This window comes from Heptranchias perlo, chromosome 40 (genome assembly GCF_035084215.1).
Source record: "Heptranchias perlo isolate sHepPer1 chromosome 40, sHepPer1.hap1, whole genome shotgun sequence".
NCBI lineage: Eukaryota > Metazoa > Chordata > Chondrichthyes > Hexanchiformes > Hexanchidae > Heptranchias > Heptranchias perlo.
Window position 1 is genome coordinate 7,562,761 of NC_090364.1, and position 16,902 is coordinate 7,579,662.

General features: G+C 46.8%; 1 protein-coding gene across 1 annotated transcript; it reads left to right on the forward strand.

The window, feature by feature from the left end:
* The first annotated feature begins 421 nt into the window (after positions 1 to 421).
* On the forward strand, positions 422 to 12,376 carry LOC137305634 (paired box protein Pax-6-like). The gene is made up of 8 exons (XM_067974515.1): positions 422 to 516; positions 2,463 to 2,628; positions 3,998 to 4,156; positions 5,552 to 5,634; positions 7,858 to 8,008; positions 9,041 to 9,138; positions 10,466 to 10,625; positions 12,283 to 12,376. Exons 1-8 carry the CDS (start codon positions 508 to 510, stop codon positions 12,366 to 12,368), a joined length of 912 nt encoding a protein of 303 aa, XP_067830616.1. The 5' UTR covers positions 422 to 507; the 3' UTR covers positions 12,369 to 12,376.
* Positions 12,377 to 16,902: the final 4,526 nt, after the last annotated feature.

A 16,902-nucleotide genomic window follows, 5' to 3' on the forward strand; every position in this document is an offset into this window, starting at 1 on the left:
TTCCCTGATGAAGACAATGACTCATGCTAAGTTGCAGTGGGGGGGGGGGGGGTGGTGGGAGTGGCAAGGAGCATCACAACCTGTTGTCAACCAGCAGGAGTCACTGTTTGATGGTCGGCGCTGGGAGCCCCAGGGAAGTTTGCCTGGGCTCAGACGTGAAAGTTAGCTTCTTAAGTAAGATACTGGAAGGCTGCGGGCACCTGTACCTCACCTAGGGAGAGGAAGGGGAATAATTATAACACATTAATGAAAGGATTTTAGCATGTTTATTGATTTTAAAAATTTATAATTTGAAGGAATAATCAACAGAGCTAACCTTAATCCTCCATCTGTCTCCAGCTTTAAAGGCCCCAGCGTCCACTTACTCATGTGACCCGTAGAGAGGAGCCAGAATTTGGCAGAAAGCTCATTGCCTTTCCTCATGGTTGTCTGCCTGTTGAAGGTTATATCACCGAGGTCGTTACATCGCCTAATCTCCTGGTTGCAGATATTCTTCTTACTGATCTCATGACTGAGGTAAATAAACATGCTTTCGTTCTACATCTTCAATGTTTTGCTAGTTTGCTCCTTTTCTCTTCCCTCCTGGTAGCGACCCCCGTATCTTGAGACATTAAACCGAGGCCCCGTCTGCCCTCTCAGGTGGACGTAAAAGATCCCATGGCACTATTTCGAAGAAGAGCAGGAGAGTTCGTCCCACTGTACTGGTCAATATTTATCCCTCAACCAACATCACTAAAACAGATTATCTGGTTATTTATCACTTATCACTATTTCCCTTAGTAGAGAGGTCAATAACCAGGGGGTGTAGATTTAAAGTAATTGGTAGAAGGATTAGAGGGGAGTTGAGTAGAAATGTTTTCACCCAGAGGGTGGTGGAGGTCTGGAACTCACTGCCTGAAAGGATGGTAGAGGCAGAAACCTTAATTGCATTCAAAAAATACTTGGATATGCACTTGAAGTGCCGTAACCTTCAAGGCGACGGACCAAGAGCTGGAAAGTGGGATTAGGCTGGATAGTTCTTTTTGGGCTGGCACAGACACAATGGGCCGAATGGCCACCTCCTGTCCCATAAATCTCTATGATTCTATGATCACGTTGCTGTTTATGGGACCAGCGCAAAATTAACGGCCGTGTTTCCTGCATTGCAACAGTGAATATACTTCAAAAGTATTTCATCGGCTGTAAAGCGCTTTGGGACGTCCTGAGTTCGTGAAAGGCGCTATATAAATGCAGGTTCTTTCTTGCATTGATATCTAACTGCTGATTATTACTCGTTGAACTTGTAGGGGTGGATATTCAATGGGAATGAAAATCATGCGGCCAATCCACAATGTGAGTTTCACACCCAGGCGGCAAGTTGAAAATCTACCCTTTAGTGTTTGTGGCACAATCATTGATAATTCAGGCTCTTCTGATTGAGAACCCTAAATGGAGGGCCAAGGCCCATAGCGCAGGACACCACCAGGGTTGAAAAGAGTGGGCGGGAAGATGAGGTAAATCAAGAAGCAGTGATTAGATGGTGACAAGCTTGGATTGTACGAGGAAGGGAAAACTTTGCGAGGTCCTCAGTTTTGAGGTTCTGAGAAAGAATGAGTGAGAGGAGGAGCTGGTTTGACGAGTCTTGATTTCGACACAGTAAGGGCGTCGGGAGTATGGGAAAGCTTATTAAGAGTCTAGAAGGAATAAGAGAAGATTTAGAGGAGCAATAACCATTGAATCATAGAACGATACAGCACATAAGGAGGCCATTCAGCCTAATTTGTCTGTGCCGGCTCTTTGAAAGAGCTACCCAGTCAGTCCCACTGCCCTGTTCTTTCCCCATGGCCCGGCAAATTTTTCCCCTTCAAGTATTCATAGGAATTAGAGGCAAAAAGAATTGTGATGGAGAGGTTGAAGGCTAGAGGTGAGAGATGGACTGATGATGTCAGATACCCATAACTTGGGGTGCAGTGCCTGTCAGCTTCCTTGACAACCTCCATCAAACATGATGTTAGACAGGCCCCTTCACTCATGAGCTGCATAGTATGTATGATAAAAACTGTCCACACAGTGAAATGATTTCAAAGCTGCTGTTTCTTCTTGGGGTTAAGATAATGATATAAATCACACGAGCTTCAGTTTTAAAATTTGCAAAGTCATGGGGAGCATTCAGTGAGACTGCTGTCAGCTGAACCTTCACTCACATTCCAGCCTGTAACTCACTCTGGGTATTGGCAATTCTACATGAGAGTCATTCGAACTTCTCCAAGAGATTCCAGCCTGTAACTCGCACCCGGGTATCCATTATTCTATATATAAACCATCCGAACTTCTCCATGAGATTCCAGCCTGTAACTCACACCCGGGTATCCATTATTCTATATATAAACCATCCGAACCCCTTGATTAGATCCCAGCCTGTTGTGTTCAGAATGCACTGATTCGACCAATACTAGAACAGCTTGTGTCCTGTTTTCTTTCAGGTTCTGTCTGCAAGCGGAGCCTTGCACACCCTGGCCACCGAGGAACATCCACTGGGAGCTGATGGGATGTACGACAAGCTACGGATGCTGAACGTCCAGACGGGGAGCTGGGGAGGGCGGCCAGGCTGGTACCAGGGAAGTTCGGTACCAGGCCAAGCGAGTGCTGGTAATTTAAATGGCGCATCACTTGAGAGCATCTGTTTTACCGACAAGAATGTATTTTATGGCTCTTGATGGGGTACAGTGTCGGCCGTGGCTCAGTGGGTAGTACTCTCGCCTCCGAGTCAGGCAGCTGTGGGTTCACAGTCCCACTTTAGAGACTTGAGCACAAAATCTAGGCTGACACTCCCAGTGCAATACTGAGGGAGTGCTGCACTGTCGGAGGTGGCGTCTTTCGGATGAGGCGTTAAACCGCGACCCTGTCTGCTCTCTCAGGTGGATATAAAAGATCCCACGTCACTATTCAAAGATGAGCAGGGGAGTTCTCCCCAGTGAACTGGCCAATATTTATCCCTCAACCAACATCACAAAACAAAGCAGATTATCTGGTCATTATAACATTGCTGTTTGTGGGACCTTGCTGTGCGCAAATTGGCTGCCATGTTTCCTACGTTACAACAGTGACTACACTTCAAAAAACACTTCATTGGCTGTAAAGCGCTTTGGGATGTCCCGAGGTTGTAAAAGGTGTTACATAAATGCAAGTCTTTCTTTTAGGTCCTGATTATTTTTTTGACTCACAGCGAGCGGGAGATCTGTTAGCCGATAGAACATACAAACTGCGTGGTCTAATGTTGGATTATATTTTTGCATCTGCGACATCAGGTGTTCTTTGTGTTATTGTGCCTGTGACGGTCACATGGCTACTGTTCACCTGCGACTCCCAAATTGCTCAGGAGTGGAGAGAAGTCCGGCTTTGCAGAAAATGTTGGAAATGCACAAGGGGTGAAATTGGTATTGGGCGGCTGCTCGAAACAGGCCATAGTAAATCTGCCGCCCGTTTTACGCCCTGTCCGTTTTACGCCCTGCCCGTTGACTTCACTGGAAAGGAAAATCAGACGGGGTGTGAAATGGGCGGCTATCGCCCATTTCGACCCACCGCTGAAGACCAATTCCACCCCCCTGCAGTGTCCAAAGGGAAAGATGGGTTAATGTCTGATCGGTTATCCTGCCATCTGTTCTGATGAGAGTTACACCTAAAATGTTGACCTCCCGTTTCTCAGATGTTGTGAGGATTTGTTGTGTATTTCCGGCTTATTTTGCTTTTAACTTCAGATTCCAGGCATTCGTCGTTCTCTTTGTCCCAGTCCGTTTTGCATATCGTATGAAAGAATGGACCAGGAATTGTCAGCTATTGGACCTACATTGCTATATTAGCATCTTGCTTTTCTGTGGTCAGACATTAGTCCCTGGTCCCCCAATCTCTATCTCAAAGCCTAATTAATATATTCTAGATGAGGTATTTTGCTTATGCTGAGTGTCGTGTGAGCTGCACGTGGCAGTGACACTGACTCTGTGCCCTTTTCTTCAAACAGACAGCTGCCAGCAGCTGGAGGTCAGAGGTGAAAATGACAGCGGGGTCAACGTGAATGGAGACGATTCCGACGAGTCCCAGATCCGACTGCAGCTTAAGAGGAAGCTGCAGCGGAATCGCACGTCGTTCACACAGGATCAGATCGAGGCGTTGGAAAAAGGTACCACCAGCCACAATGATCAAAAAACACATGCGCTCTGCTTCCCGTCTTCTATTTTACCAACAAACCACAAAAAGATTAAAGTTCACATGCATACGCCGTGTGCGTAGGAGTACTGAGATCACAGGCTCAACAACAGTGTCTGTTATTCATTTTTTATTTACTAAGCAGAAATGCAATTAACCACATCTGGATTCCCAATTAGCCACATGGTTAGCATACTGGACAACACTGCTTTAGCAGGGTTGAGAGTAGCATGAAAGAGTATGAAAGTATTTGAGATATAGCGTGTGGTGAGTGTAACAAGCTTGGGAGGAACAGGTGACTTTGGACCTATGGTTCCCAAAGCTCTCCAACCACTGGGGGTTTTGCTCACCTCGGGGGTAATTCTAACCCCCAAAGAACAGGTGGGTTGGGGTTGCAGTAAAAATAGTTGATTTTTGGAGCATCCCGGCTCGGGCAACAGAAACCCGGAAGTCCCATCCCCACTTAAAGCTGGCGTGCCATTACTTAAAGGGGCAGTGTACCTCATTGCGATGGTTGAGGCACTTATTAGAAATGTCAAATAAATTTAACCTTACCTGCTCGAGTGCCCTATCGCTTCTGATTCACACCAAGTGAAAGCAGATCCATGAGGCGAGGGCCTTTATTGCACTGGGGGCCCGGAGGAGCAGGAGTGCTTCATCCAAGTCCAACAAGCTCACCTGGCTGACAGGACCACCACGATCGGCCGACCCGCCCCAGATGCTGGTCCCCCAGATCTTCTCCAAGGCCCCTCCGCCCCGATGTCGTCAACGTCGCCCCATCTCCCCCCACCCCTACAATTTTTTCCATGGTCCATGATCTCTCCCGCTCCCCCTCCCCTCCCCCACCACGATCCGCGGCTCCTTTTGCTTCAGACAGGCCGCCAGCCTGTCACTCTGGCTGCCTGGCACGTGGGAAACCCAGAAGCTCAAATACTTACCTTCAGTTGAGTTGTGATCGCAGATTGCGACGCACTCACTTGGCTTCCGGGCTCCGCACCCGAATGTCTACGGTCGCGCTGGGGTCCCGGCTCCCAGCTAAAGTCACGCCTCTCACGTCTGGGTCCGTTGTGGACCAATTGATAGGGATTGATTGCCGTGATTAATCAACAACTCCATTATTATCGCATCATGCGACCGACAGGATGGTAGAAGGGGGACTAGACAGACCTTGGTCTTTCTTCATTGAGCAATTCCAACGTTCCTATAACACACCCGAACGCTATGATGGGCGACATTGGGCAGTAGAGGGATGAGTTTCCCTGGGTTGAATGGCCTTTTCTCACTCTTCACTTTCCTTACGTTATTAAACAGTTTCAGCTTTCCAGCAGTGCATATTGTAAACTTTATTTTCTCATTTTTTTTAAAAAAGAATTTGAACGGACTCACTACCCAGATGTTTTTGCCAGAGAAAGGCTAGCGGCTAAAATCGACCTTCCCGAAGCCAGAATACAGGTAACTGGAAAAGGGATGTGATAGTGTCGGTACGAGACACCGTGAATGACTCAAGGTTTCTATCGTCAAGGTGTGACAAAATGAGGTTCCCTATAGGTCCTGATTCTGAGGCACTAAAGGATGGTCTTGTGATTGGGGTTAACGCACATTATTGGAATGGATAGAGCCAGGGGGCATAATCTTAGAATAAGGGGCTGCTCTTTCAAAACTGAGATGAGGAGAAACTTCTTCACTCAGAGGGTGGTAGGTCTGTGGAATTTGCTGCCCCAGGAAGCTGTGGAAGCTACATCATTAAATAAATTTAAAACAGAAATAGACAGTTTCCTAGAAGTAAAGGGAATTAGGGGTTACGGGGAGCGGGCAGGAAATTGGACATGAAGCTGAGTTCGGATCGGTCAAGGCCCTGTGGGTGGCGCAGCGGGCCCAGGGGCTGAGTGGCCGGGTCCTGCTCCTACTTCTTGTGTTCTTTAGATTTGAGGTTAGGATCAGATCAGCCATGATCTTATTGAATGGCGGAGCAGGTTCGAGGGGCCGATTGGCCTACTCCTGCTCCTATTTCTTATGTTCTTTATTATTGGAATGGATAGAGCCAGTTTTATTCTATATCTGACCCATGTTGTGCCTTTCGATGTTTTGTTATGTTATAAGCATAATATATCGTTGCTGTACCCCTCCCCTCATTAATAGTACCCTGTAATATAAGTGACTTGATCTCTGGAGACTGCCAGACTGAGTATAGAGAGACGCTGTTACGTCTACACTTAAAACTAATAGTATTGATGTAGATTCACTCCGATTTTGCAATGTGAAGTCACCTAGAAAATCTGCGAGGCTTCGATTCTGAGATTGCAGAATTCTTGCCACTATTCTGTCGGAGTTCACGGGGTCAGTGGGGAGGGGCCTCCGCGAGTGAGCCTTTAATGGTTTGGGGGTACATCTGTGGTGCATTTTGCCGAAGACCCTGGAAATGCTAGTGGTAGCTGGCTGGTCCTGGGGCAAGGGGGTGCCAGGTCCCCCTGCTGGAGGAGGAATCAAGGTGCCCCTTACCAAATGGGCTTCTTCAACCCACTGCGCCCCCCAACCCCCACCCCCACCATCAGAAACATTTTTTACCGTCTAGACTTCGGGGAGCTCTCCGCCCTGGACCCCCAGATGGTCCTTACTTCTTGCCTAGAGAGACCAGTTGTACCTGCACCGATTGTACACTGGGTCTCGACCGAGGGCCTAGGATGGGGACTTCCCGACTTGGGGGCCAAGTTTGCGGTCATCCTGGTACCCCCTCCCACTTGCCCCCCCCCCCCCCCCCCGCCAGATTTATAGCCAAAGTCTGCCACAATGGTCCAAGCAATTTCGGGGCCTATGTAACTCTGATTTCCAATGGGCTTTGACTGGAACTAAGGAAGTGAGGCGCCTATGGGTTTCCGTTTGTGTGTTGCTCCCCAGGGACATCTTATAACAAGGTAAAACAGTCACCAGCTGTCACAGAGCCGACTCCAATCAATCTGCAATTAGCTCCTTAGCTCCCTTTGTTGAATACAGGAATTCTGCATTATTTGTCAGCCATGACTCAGTGGGTAGCACTCTCGCCTCTGAGGTTGTGGGTTCTAGCCCCACTCCAGAGACTTGAGCACATAATCTAGGCTGACACTTGAGTGCAGTACTGAGGAAGTGCTGCACTGTCGGAGGTGCCGTCTTTCGGATGAGACGTTAAACCGAGACCCCGTCTACCCTCTCAGGTGGATGTAAAAGATCCCACGGCCACTATTTGAAGACGAGTTCTCCCCGGTGTCCTGGCCAAAATTTATCCCTCAACCAACATCACCAAAATAGATGATCTGGTCATTAATCTCATTGCAGTTTGTGGGACCTTGCTGTGCGCAAATTGGTTGCTACCTTTCCTATAATACAACAGTGACTACACTTCCAAAGTAGTTTATTGGTTGTAAAGCGCTTTGGGACGTCCTGAGGTTGTGAAAGGCGCTATATAAATGCAAGTTCTTTCTTTCTTTTTGTGTTGACTGCTTAATGGCTTATTTAATACTCTGTTTCTGGCAGTCTTCCCTTATTAACCAGACTAATTAACAACTTGTGTGCCGTTCGAAATACGCTATTTCTCAAGCTATTTTTTATCATTGATTTCCCTAGCATTTTGCATTATCATCTTTCTTAAAACCCTTGACACCTGGGCCATTGCAATATTTATTCTGTTTTCTCACTCTGAAGGTGTGGTTTTCAAATCGACGCGCCAAGTGGAGAAGGGAAGAGAAACTGCGCAATCAAAGGAGGCAGGCGTGTAGCGGCCCGAGTCACGTCCCCATCAACAGCAGCTTCTCGCCAACGCTATATCAGTCGATTCCGCAGCCCGCCACTGCAGGTCATTATAACGCAACGGGTCGACCTCCTAGTCCACTGAACGCTATCGTATGATCGCGGATGACTACTTTTTAATTAGCTTGTTTTTTCTCCCCCGCTTATTTGTCCGTCTTTCAGATGAGGCGTTAAACCGAGGCCCCCGTCTGCCCTCTCAGGTGGACGTAAAAGATCCCACGGCCACTATTTCGAAGGAGGGCAGGGGAGTTCTCCCCGGTGCCCTGGGCCAATAGTTATCCCTCAAATAACATCACTTAAAAACAAAACAGATTATCTGGTCATTATCTCATTGCTGTTTGTGGGAGCTTGCTGTGTGCAAATTGGCTGCCCCGATTCCTACATTACAACAGTGACTACACTTCAAAAGTAATTCATTAGCTGTAAAGCCCTGAGGTTGTGAAAGGCGCTATATAAATATAAGTCTTTCTTTATTTCCCTCTCTCCCGAGCTACTGACTCTTGCTGGGGTACAGTTCCACACAGGGCTGAAGCTCTGATTTTGAAATTTGTAGCCTCCCCCTCCCCCTGCACTCAACAAATTGTTGTCCCTTAGGATCACTGTCTCTCCTAGATCATTGCCCCTTCCCCTGACCATGCGTCCCTGGGACTTGAGGCCTGACACTGACCTTGCAATATTGTCCTTTGTGCCGCTTCCTACTCGCTGGGCAAAATGATGAAAAAAAACAGCGAATGCTCCAAATCCCTAGATGTTGCTGGAATTAATTTGCGTGCAATTGTGAATGCCTTTTTAAGCTCTTGACTTCACAGGCACTGGGTGATTCTGGCACCATGGCGAAATCATGTCAATGAGCTATTTGACCTTGAGGGGAATCACAGCCTAGCCCTACCTTGTCCTGGCCCAATGTCCAGACCTTCCAGCAGGTGTCACTGTATGGCGATCAAGGAACGGGAATCCTGGGTGACTTCTTCCCTCCGTCGTCCAGGAATGGCGACGCCAATTGTACCACCCCAGCCCCTTGTTCCGACTGAAATCAGTTAAGGTGAGGAATTACTAACGTTGGCTTTTTTCTCTTCAGGACCAATGTTGGGCAGAAATGACAACTCTCTCACAAACAGTTACAGTGGGCTTCCGCCGATGCCAGCTTTTGCCATGGCAAATAATCTCCCCCTACAGGTAAGCTTCCACCAAGGTGGGAGTGGGATAGTAACGATTGGAGGCACGTTGCATGGAATGCCAACTTAGCCTCAGTTGGTAGCAATGTTGCCTCTAAGTGAGAACGATGGGGGTTCAAGCCACACTCCAGGATTTAGCATGTAATCTAGGCTGACGCCTCAATGCAACATTGAGAGTGCTTCATTGTCAGAGGTTGTTAAACCAAAGCCATGTCTGACCAGTGAACCTTAAAGATCCATTGGCACTATTTTAGGAAGAGTAGGCCGTTCTCTTGGTGTCATAGCCTCCCTCAACCAACACCACCGAAAACAGATTATATAGTCATTCATCTCATTGTCTGTGGGGCTTTTGCTGTTTGCAAATTGGCTACTGTGTTTGCCGACATAACAGTCACTGCACTTCAAAAGTAACTCGTTGGTTGGCAAGTGCTTTGGAATATCTTGAGGTTATGATCATGGCCTATATAGAGGCAAGTTCTTTCTTTCCCTTGGAATTTTCACAGGATTCCTTCGATCTCCCATTGTAACTTTGGCGGAAGATCGGGTAAACGCCTGGAAATGACCATTTACTTCCTTCCTCCTGGGGATCTGCTGAACTTCTGCCAAAGTTATGGCGGGAGAACCTGGTGGACGGTGGGGGGGTTGAGGGAGGGGGGTCGGGGGGAGAGGGGTGGGGGAGTCGGGGAGAGGGGTGGGGGTGTCGGAGGGGAGAGGGGTGGGGGTGTCGGAGGGGGGAGGGGTGGGGGTGTCGGAGGGGGGAGGGGTGGGGGTGTCGGAGTGGGGGGGTCGGTGGAGGGGTCGGAAGGGTCAGAGTGGGGGGGTCGGGGTGGGTGTGGGGGAGGGGTGCGGGGTTGGATTGGGAGGGGGTCGGGGTGGTGGGAGGGGTCGGGGTGGGGGTGGGCGGGCATGAGGTTTTGTTTAGGTGGGACTAACAAACCCAAATCATGCCACTTCTCAGAAGGACTGCTAAGGAAGTTCCGCTGTTTTGAAATGGGACCAATACCCGTTTTTACACTCTCTCACTCCATCCATTTCCCTCATCCACTCCTTCCTACCTTTACTTCCTACCCTACCTTATCTGAATTTTTCTCCTACTCTTTTCAGCCTTGGTGGTGTCTTGCACTATAAGCTTGACCTTCTGTAGTATTTGCACATGTTTTTGGGAGGTGGAGGGAGAGAGGGGAAACCTAACCAATGGGGCTGGGGGTTTCAGGAACTGCATCAACATATTGTGATGGGGAGTAAGGCAGTGACTATTGGGGCTGTGTTAGCGGATCTCTCTAAGGGTGGTCTACAAGAGAGACGTTTCACTGTCTTCTGTCTTGCAGCAACCTGTCCAGCCAGTTCCAAGTCAAACCTCCTCGTACTCTTGCATGATCCCGGCCAGCCCATCTGTCAGCGTGCGGAGCTATGACACGTACACTCCTCCGCACATGCAGTCGCATTTGAACTCGCAGTCCCTGGCTTCAACTGGAGCCTCCTCTACAGGTGAGGCCCGCAATTCGCGAGCAGCAAACATGGTGAGTAAGTGGTCCGCATTGGACTCGACCGTTAAGAGTGTGCCGACTCTCGATTCTGCGGTGACAGCACGATTGCAGGATTCAAGCATGAGCCTGGATGGCGAGTGCCAGCGGGCTTTTCCACCACGGAAAGCGTCACAGATGTCCCTGCGCTGGCCACCACTGTCCACACACACGCAAATAGATGGCATCAGAAGGCAAACCCAAAACCACTAAACTAGTTGTAGCAATCCTACTACTGCTCTAGTGAGGTCGGTTAGGTGTCAGCCATGACTCAGTTGATAGCACTCTTGCCTCTGAGTCAAAATTTAATGGGTTCAAGTCCCACTCCAGGGTCTTGACCACAAAATTTAGGCTGGCATTTCTGTGCAAGAACTGAGGGAGTGCTGCGCTGTCTGTGGTGCCGTCTTTCGGATGAGATGTTAAACTCAGGCCCGGTCTGCCCTCTTAGGTGGACATAAAAGATCCCATGGCACTATTTTGAACTAGAGCAGGGGAGTTCTCCCCGGTGCCCTGGCCAATATCTATCCCTCAACCATCATCACTAAAACAGAATATCTGTTGCTGTTTGTGGGATCTTGCTGTGCGCAAATTGGCTGCCGCGTTTCCTACATTACAACAGTGACTACACTTCAAAAGTACTTCAATTGCTGTAAAGTGCTTTGGGACGTCCTGAGGCCGTGAAAAGGCGCAAAATAAATGCACGTCTTTCTTTCTATACAGACAAGGGTCAAACCTGGGACCTTTTGATCTGAATGGCTGTGCGTTTACTCATTCTGCTGTGGGAGGAGCCTCAATAAATGTTATTATGGAGTGGTAACCTTTGTTCTGTGGTTATGCCCATGCTGAAGTAGGGAAGCTATGAGCTTTTACAAAGGGATGGAAAAGGCAAACAAAGTGCAGAGTGTCTATTGACACCATTGTGACAGCCAATGTTGGAGGCAGGGTGGGACTTATAGCAGGACGCAGCAAACTGTTTATTTTACAGCAAAGTCTATTTACTCAGCAAACAGAGTCTGTTTAAACAGCTCGCTACAGCAGACAGTCTACAGGGTCTATTTAAAAAGAGACTCAACGAGCTACAGCAAACAGAACTCATGACTGAAACTACAGCAATGTCTCCTGATTAAAAGCAGGGTGATTTGTCCAGCAACATGCAGTGAGTGGAGAATAGTTACATAATACAGGCTATTCTCACTCATCTCTTGGTGGCTGGTTTCAGAGCAGCATAGAAGATGTTGGGGAATGGTGTGCAGTTCTAGGCATCCCATTATAGGAAGGATATTGATGCCATACAAAGGGAGCAGTGAGGATTTACCAGAACTGTACCAGGAATGAAAGGTAATAACTATGAAGGGGGCTCAAAAAATTGGGCTTGTTTTCACTGGAGTGGGGGTTAAGAGTTAAGAGTGGGGGGGAATCTAATAAAGGTTTTCAAAATCAAGGCTTTGAGAAGGCAAATAGTAAAAGATTGTATTCACTGGTTGATGAAGGGGGAATAAATTCAGGATATCACTGAAAGAACGAAAGGAGAAATTGGAATGATTTTTTCTCACACAGCAGCTTCACGGGAGATCTGCTAGTTTTATGTATTTTTATTTTCCGTATTTTATATTTTTCCACAGGACTTATCTCCCCTGGAGTGTCGGTCCCAGTTCAGGTTCCTGGAGGTGATCAAGATATGGCTCAGTATTGGCCCAGGCTGCAGTAAGGAGAGGAGGAGAGGAGGAGAGGAGAGGAGGGGGGTGGGGGTGGAAACGGGAAAATAAAGGAGACCATCGCATTTGAGATGAAGCCAGATTCTGCCTACGGTGTCTCAGAGGTGCCAGTGTAATATGAATCCACCCTATCGAATTAAGTGGGACTCAATCGGTATAACAGCAATGACTGACAGTCTGTTCATTTAACTCGTGTTAACAATTCTGATCATTTGGATTTTTTTGGGAGACAAAAGGGAATTGAATTGGAGCTTGTTGGCCATGCAGTTACACCAATGACGATCTTGAAAGCTCCAATGTATAGATGCCACGGTTGTAGTTTGTAGTATAGAGGGCTCCCACATTAATCCAAGCTGAAAACCGTACTGGGGCAGAGTTAGGAATGGGCGGAGGGAGGGACCTTGGTTAGAGTTCTGATATTTTCTTTGGCGCTGGTGAAGATTAATTGAAAACCTTAATAACTGATACCTCCACTTCATCGAGTTACATCGAAACTACAGCACAGAAACAGGCCATTCGGTCCAACTGGTCTATGCCGATGTTTATGCTCCACACGAGCCTCCTCCCTCCCTACTTCATCTAACACTATCAGGATATCCTTCTATTCCTTTCTCCCTCGTGTACTTATCTAGCTTCCCCTTAAAGGCATCAATGCTATTCACCTCAACTACTCCATGTGGTAGCGAGTTCCACATTCTAACCACTCTCTGGGTAAAGAAGTTTCTCCTCAATTCTTTATTGGATTTATTAGTGACTATCTTATATTTATGACCCCTGGTTCTGGTCTCCCCCACATGTGAAAACATTTTCTCTACATCTACCCTTTCAAACTCCTTCATAATTTTAAAGGCCTCTATCAGGTCACCCCTCAGCTTGCTCCTTTCTAGTATCTAATATGTACTGAACCGATACCTTTCCAGTCATTGACTACTTGTGGAAACATTATAATTAATACTTTAATAAGAGCACACTCATGCATCAAGCTTCTCTCAACTTTCCTTTCTTGTTCCTTCTAAGTTCTAAATGAACTGTCCTACACCTTTCTGCGGGCCCCACAACTCACTGTTAAAATCAAGCCTCATTGAACTGTCTCCAACTCATAACTCATTCTTTCCCAGTACCTCAACCCTATGGAATTTCTTGGCCCCCCTCAGTCTCCCATAACTCACCCAATTTAAGACTGGGGCTTAGGCCTCTATTTAATCACTATTTTCTCACTTACCTCGCCTAGCTTCCTACTGTGTTAAACCTCGGCGGCATATTGCCCTGTGGACCTTAGCCCATGACACAGGTTTGAGCTGACTGCTTCTGTCTGCACAAAATCTTGATTAAAGAGATTAACCTCGCCCAAAACTCAAAAACAGAACATATTAAGGAGATTAACAGAAACCAGAGAGTGATTTTGAGACACTAATCTAATCTCAGGGCTCAGTTGATGGTTATGAACCACTTAAACTTTGGTCTGCTGGTTTTTAACGTTGGTACCCTGGATTTAAAAAGATGCTGTCACATTTTGAGTTCCCAATATCAGACAATTTCTGATCATTGCATCGAAATTTCTCAACGGAATTTCATGTGAGGTAACGGGAAGTATTGGGGCTCCATGAGATGGTTCATTGACTGTTGAAAGGTCATTAAAAAAAAAATAGCAGCATAATCTCTTAACCAGGCCTCCGCAGATATCCCAGCTCACACTTATTTCTAAGCAATCACTGACAATTTTTAATGTACATTTATCTCATTACTTGGTTTACTGGTATATTTTGCATCATAATTGAAGGGTTTGGGACAACCCAAAGTTTCTGGGGCCTAAAGCAGATTCTGCATCTGGCCACTTGCCTTAGGTTGGATGGTCGGTCTCTGTTACCCGTAGCATTGTAACAAATGACATGACGTATGATAATTGAGTGCACTGGGCTGGAGGTTCCACTGGAAAGTGAAGCTCAATGAATCCATTGGACCAGTGTTCACTGGAGAGTGAGGCTCAATGAATCCACTGGACCAGTGCTCACTGGAGTGTGAGGCTCAATGAATCCACTGGACCAGTGCTCACTGGAGTGTGATGCTCAATGAATCCACTGGACCAGTGTTTACTGGAGTGTGAGACTCAATGAATCCACTGGACCAGTGTTTACTGGAGTGTGAGGCTCAATTAATCCACTGGACCAGTGTTTACTGGAGTGTGAGACTCAATGAATCCACTGGACCAGTGTTTACTGGAGTGTGAGGCTCAATGAATCCACTGCACCAGTGTTCACTGGACTGAGGCTCAATGAATCCACCGGACCAGTGTTCACTGGAGTGAGGCTCAATGAATCCACTGGACCAGTGTTCACTGGACTGAGGCTCAGTGAATCCACTGGACCAGTGTTCACTGGAGTGCGAGACTGACTGAGTGCACTGGGTCGGAGGCCCCTTTACTGTATCCTTTCCAAGTCTTACAATCAGATCCCAGGCTCAGTGCTTCAGCTGCGAACAATTCAACTTTCCCCCCGTTCATTTCAGAATCCTGGATGGAAAAGGATGTGATTGCAAGTGAGATAGTTGATGACTCAATTGTCAGAATATAGTTTATCGGGAATATTGTCGTTCCATCATGTCCCAACACCCCTAGTAATGTGTCTGTGCATCATTTAGGCTGTGAGAATGGTTTAACCAAGAAACGTTTCATTTCAACAGAAATACATTTAGGATCAAATACAGTCTGTGTAGATAGGAAGTCATTTTTGTTTTTTGAAATTTGTTCACTGGATGGAAATAATCATTTATCAGATGCACACGTATAGGAGTGGATAGTAAACTAATTCTTTACAATAAAAGGTGAGATACCGGTTTGGCAACTGAAATGGTTTAGTGGTACAGAGGGCTGGGTAACTATAGCAATACAGTCACTGGACTCCCTCAATGGGCCTTGGCGGCAGTGGACTGGATTTCCACTGAGAGGAGCCGATGGTCCCCAAAGTACAACATCGGATTCATGTTCAGAGGATTTGGGCTGGAATCCCAGCTTCAGCTGATGGTCACATTCAGTCGCACTGCATGGAGGGGGAGTTTTCCCAGATCGGAGCTCGTTAACTCACATGAATTCTTACTGGGAATGGAGTGTCCTGTCTGAGAGCGAAGAGCGAGAATACACAGGGAGACCTATCTCACCGACAAAGAGCACCGACTGTTGACCCAGTCACAGAGGCGCCCACAGTGTGAAGGTGGAACGGCCCCAGAATGGATACGATAAAATGACCAGTGTTGGGCCCGTCCAAGGGTCCAAGGGGAGGGCTCCTTACTGTAAGACCTCAATTGATTTGTGATGATTACGTTCAGGGTTTGTCGGACGTTGGGTCTACTCAGAATATCGAATGATACGGCCAACGTAGGGAAACAAATGGAAAGTTTCGGACAGATTTTTTTTATTTCTCTCTAGTTGTAATGCATGAAAACATATTTACAGCAACAAATACACATCAGCAATGTGTTGTACGTTCTGATTCAATAAATTGACCGATTTTGTGTTTGATACCAATATATGTCTGTGAATATATGATATGTGGAAATTAGAGAATCGCAACATTTTAATTCACAAAGTAATGATAATAAAAAAATTAAGTAAATAACCCGAATTAGTTCTTTCTTTCCTTTCTCAGAGACCTGATAAGAAAAAAATTGTTATGTTCATTTTCTTGTAACACTATTGTTTTGTTCTTCATTTTCCTTCTTCCCTCTCCTGAAGGAGCTGATTCTTGCTACGGTTATAGTTCCATAGTTGCTGGCAGCTCTCCAATACTTCGCCCAACTTGCTAGTGCTTCCCACCTAACCCTAGACAATGACTGTCAGTAGGCTATTGTACTATGGAGGGCATAGGAACAAGAGAAGGCCATTCAGCCCTTTGAGCGTGATCTGCCATTCCATTAGATCATGGCTGATCTGCACCTCAACTCCGTTTTCCTGTCTTTGATACATATCCCTTGATACCCTTACCCAACAAGAATCTCTCGATCGCAGCCCTGAAAGCTCCAATTTTCCTCCAGCATCCACAGTCTTTTGGGGGAGAGAGTTCCAAATTTCCTTTGTGTGAAAAAGTGCTTCCTGATTTCATTCCTAAATGGCCTGGCTCTAATTTTGTGTCCCCTGCTTCTTGATTTCCCCCACCTGAGGAAATAGGTTCTGCGTTTCTACCCCATCGAATCCTTTTATTATTTTAAACACCTCGATTAGATCACCCGTCAACTTTCTGAACTCAAGGGGAATACAAGGCATGTTTATACAACCTGTCCTCATAAATTTAATTCTTTAAGACCTGGTATCATTCCGGTGAATCTACACCATACCCCCTCCAAGGCCAGTATATCTTTCCTAATGGGATCTGACCAAAGCTCTGAACAACTGAAGCATAACTTCCTCCCCATTGTATTCCAACCTGCTTGAGATAAAGGCCAACATTCCATTAGTGCTGTTTGTTTTTTGTACCTGTGCACTAGCTTTTAGTGATTTGTGTACATGCGTGCCTAAATCCTTTTACCCCACCACAG

Excerpts from the sequence above, each read along its gene's own strand:
- LOC137305634 (XM_067974515.1), top strand. Across the intron at positions 4,157-5,551 it reads GATCGAGGCGTTGGAAAAAG|AATTTGAACGGACTCACTAC; the intron begins GTACCACCAGCC and ends TTTTTAAAAAAG. Across the intron at positions 9,139-10,465 it reads CAAATAATCTCCCCCTACAG|CAACCTGTCCAGCCAGTTCC; the intron begins GTAAGCTTCCAC and ends TCTGTCTTGCAG.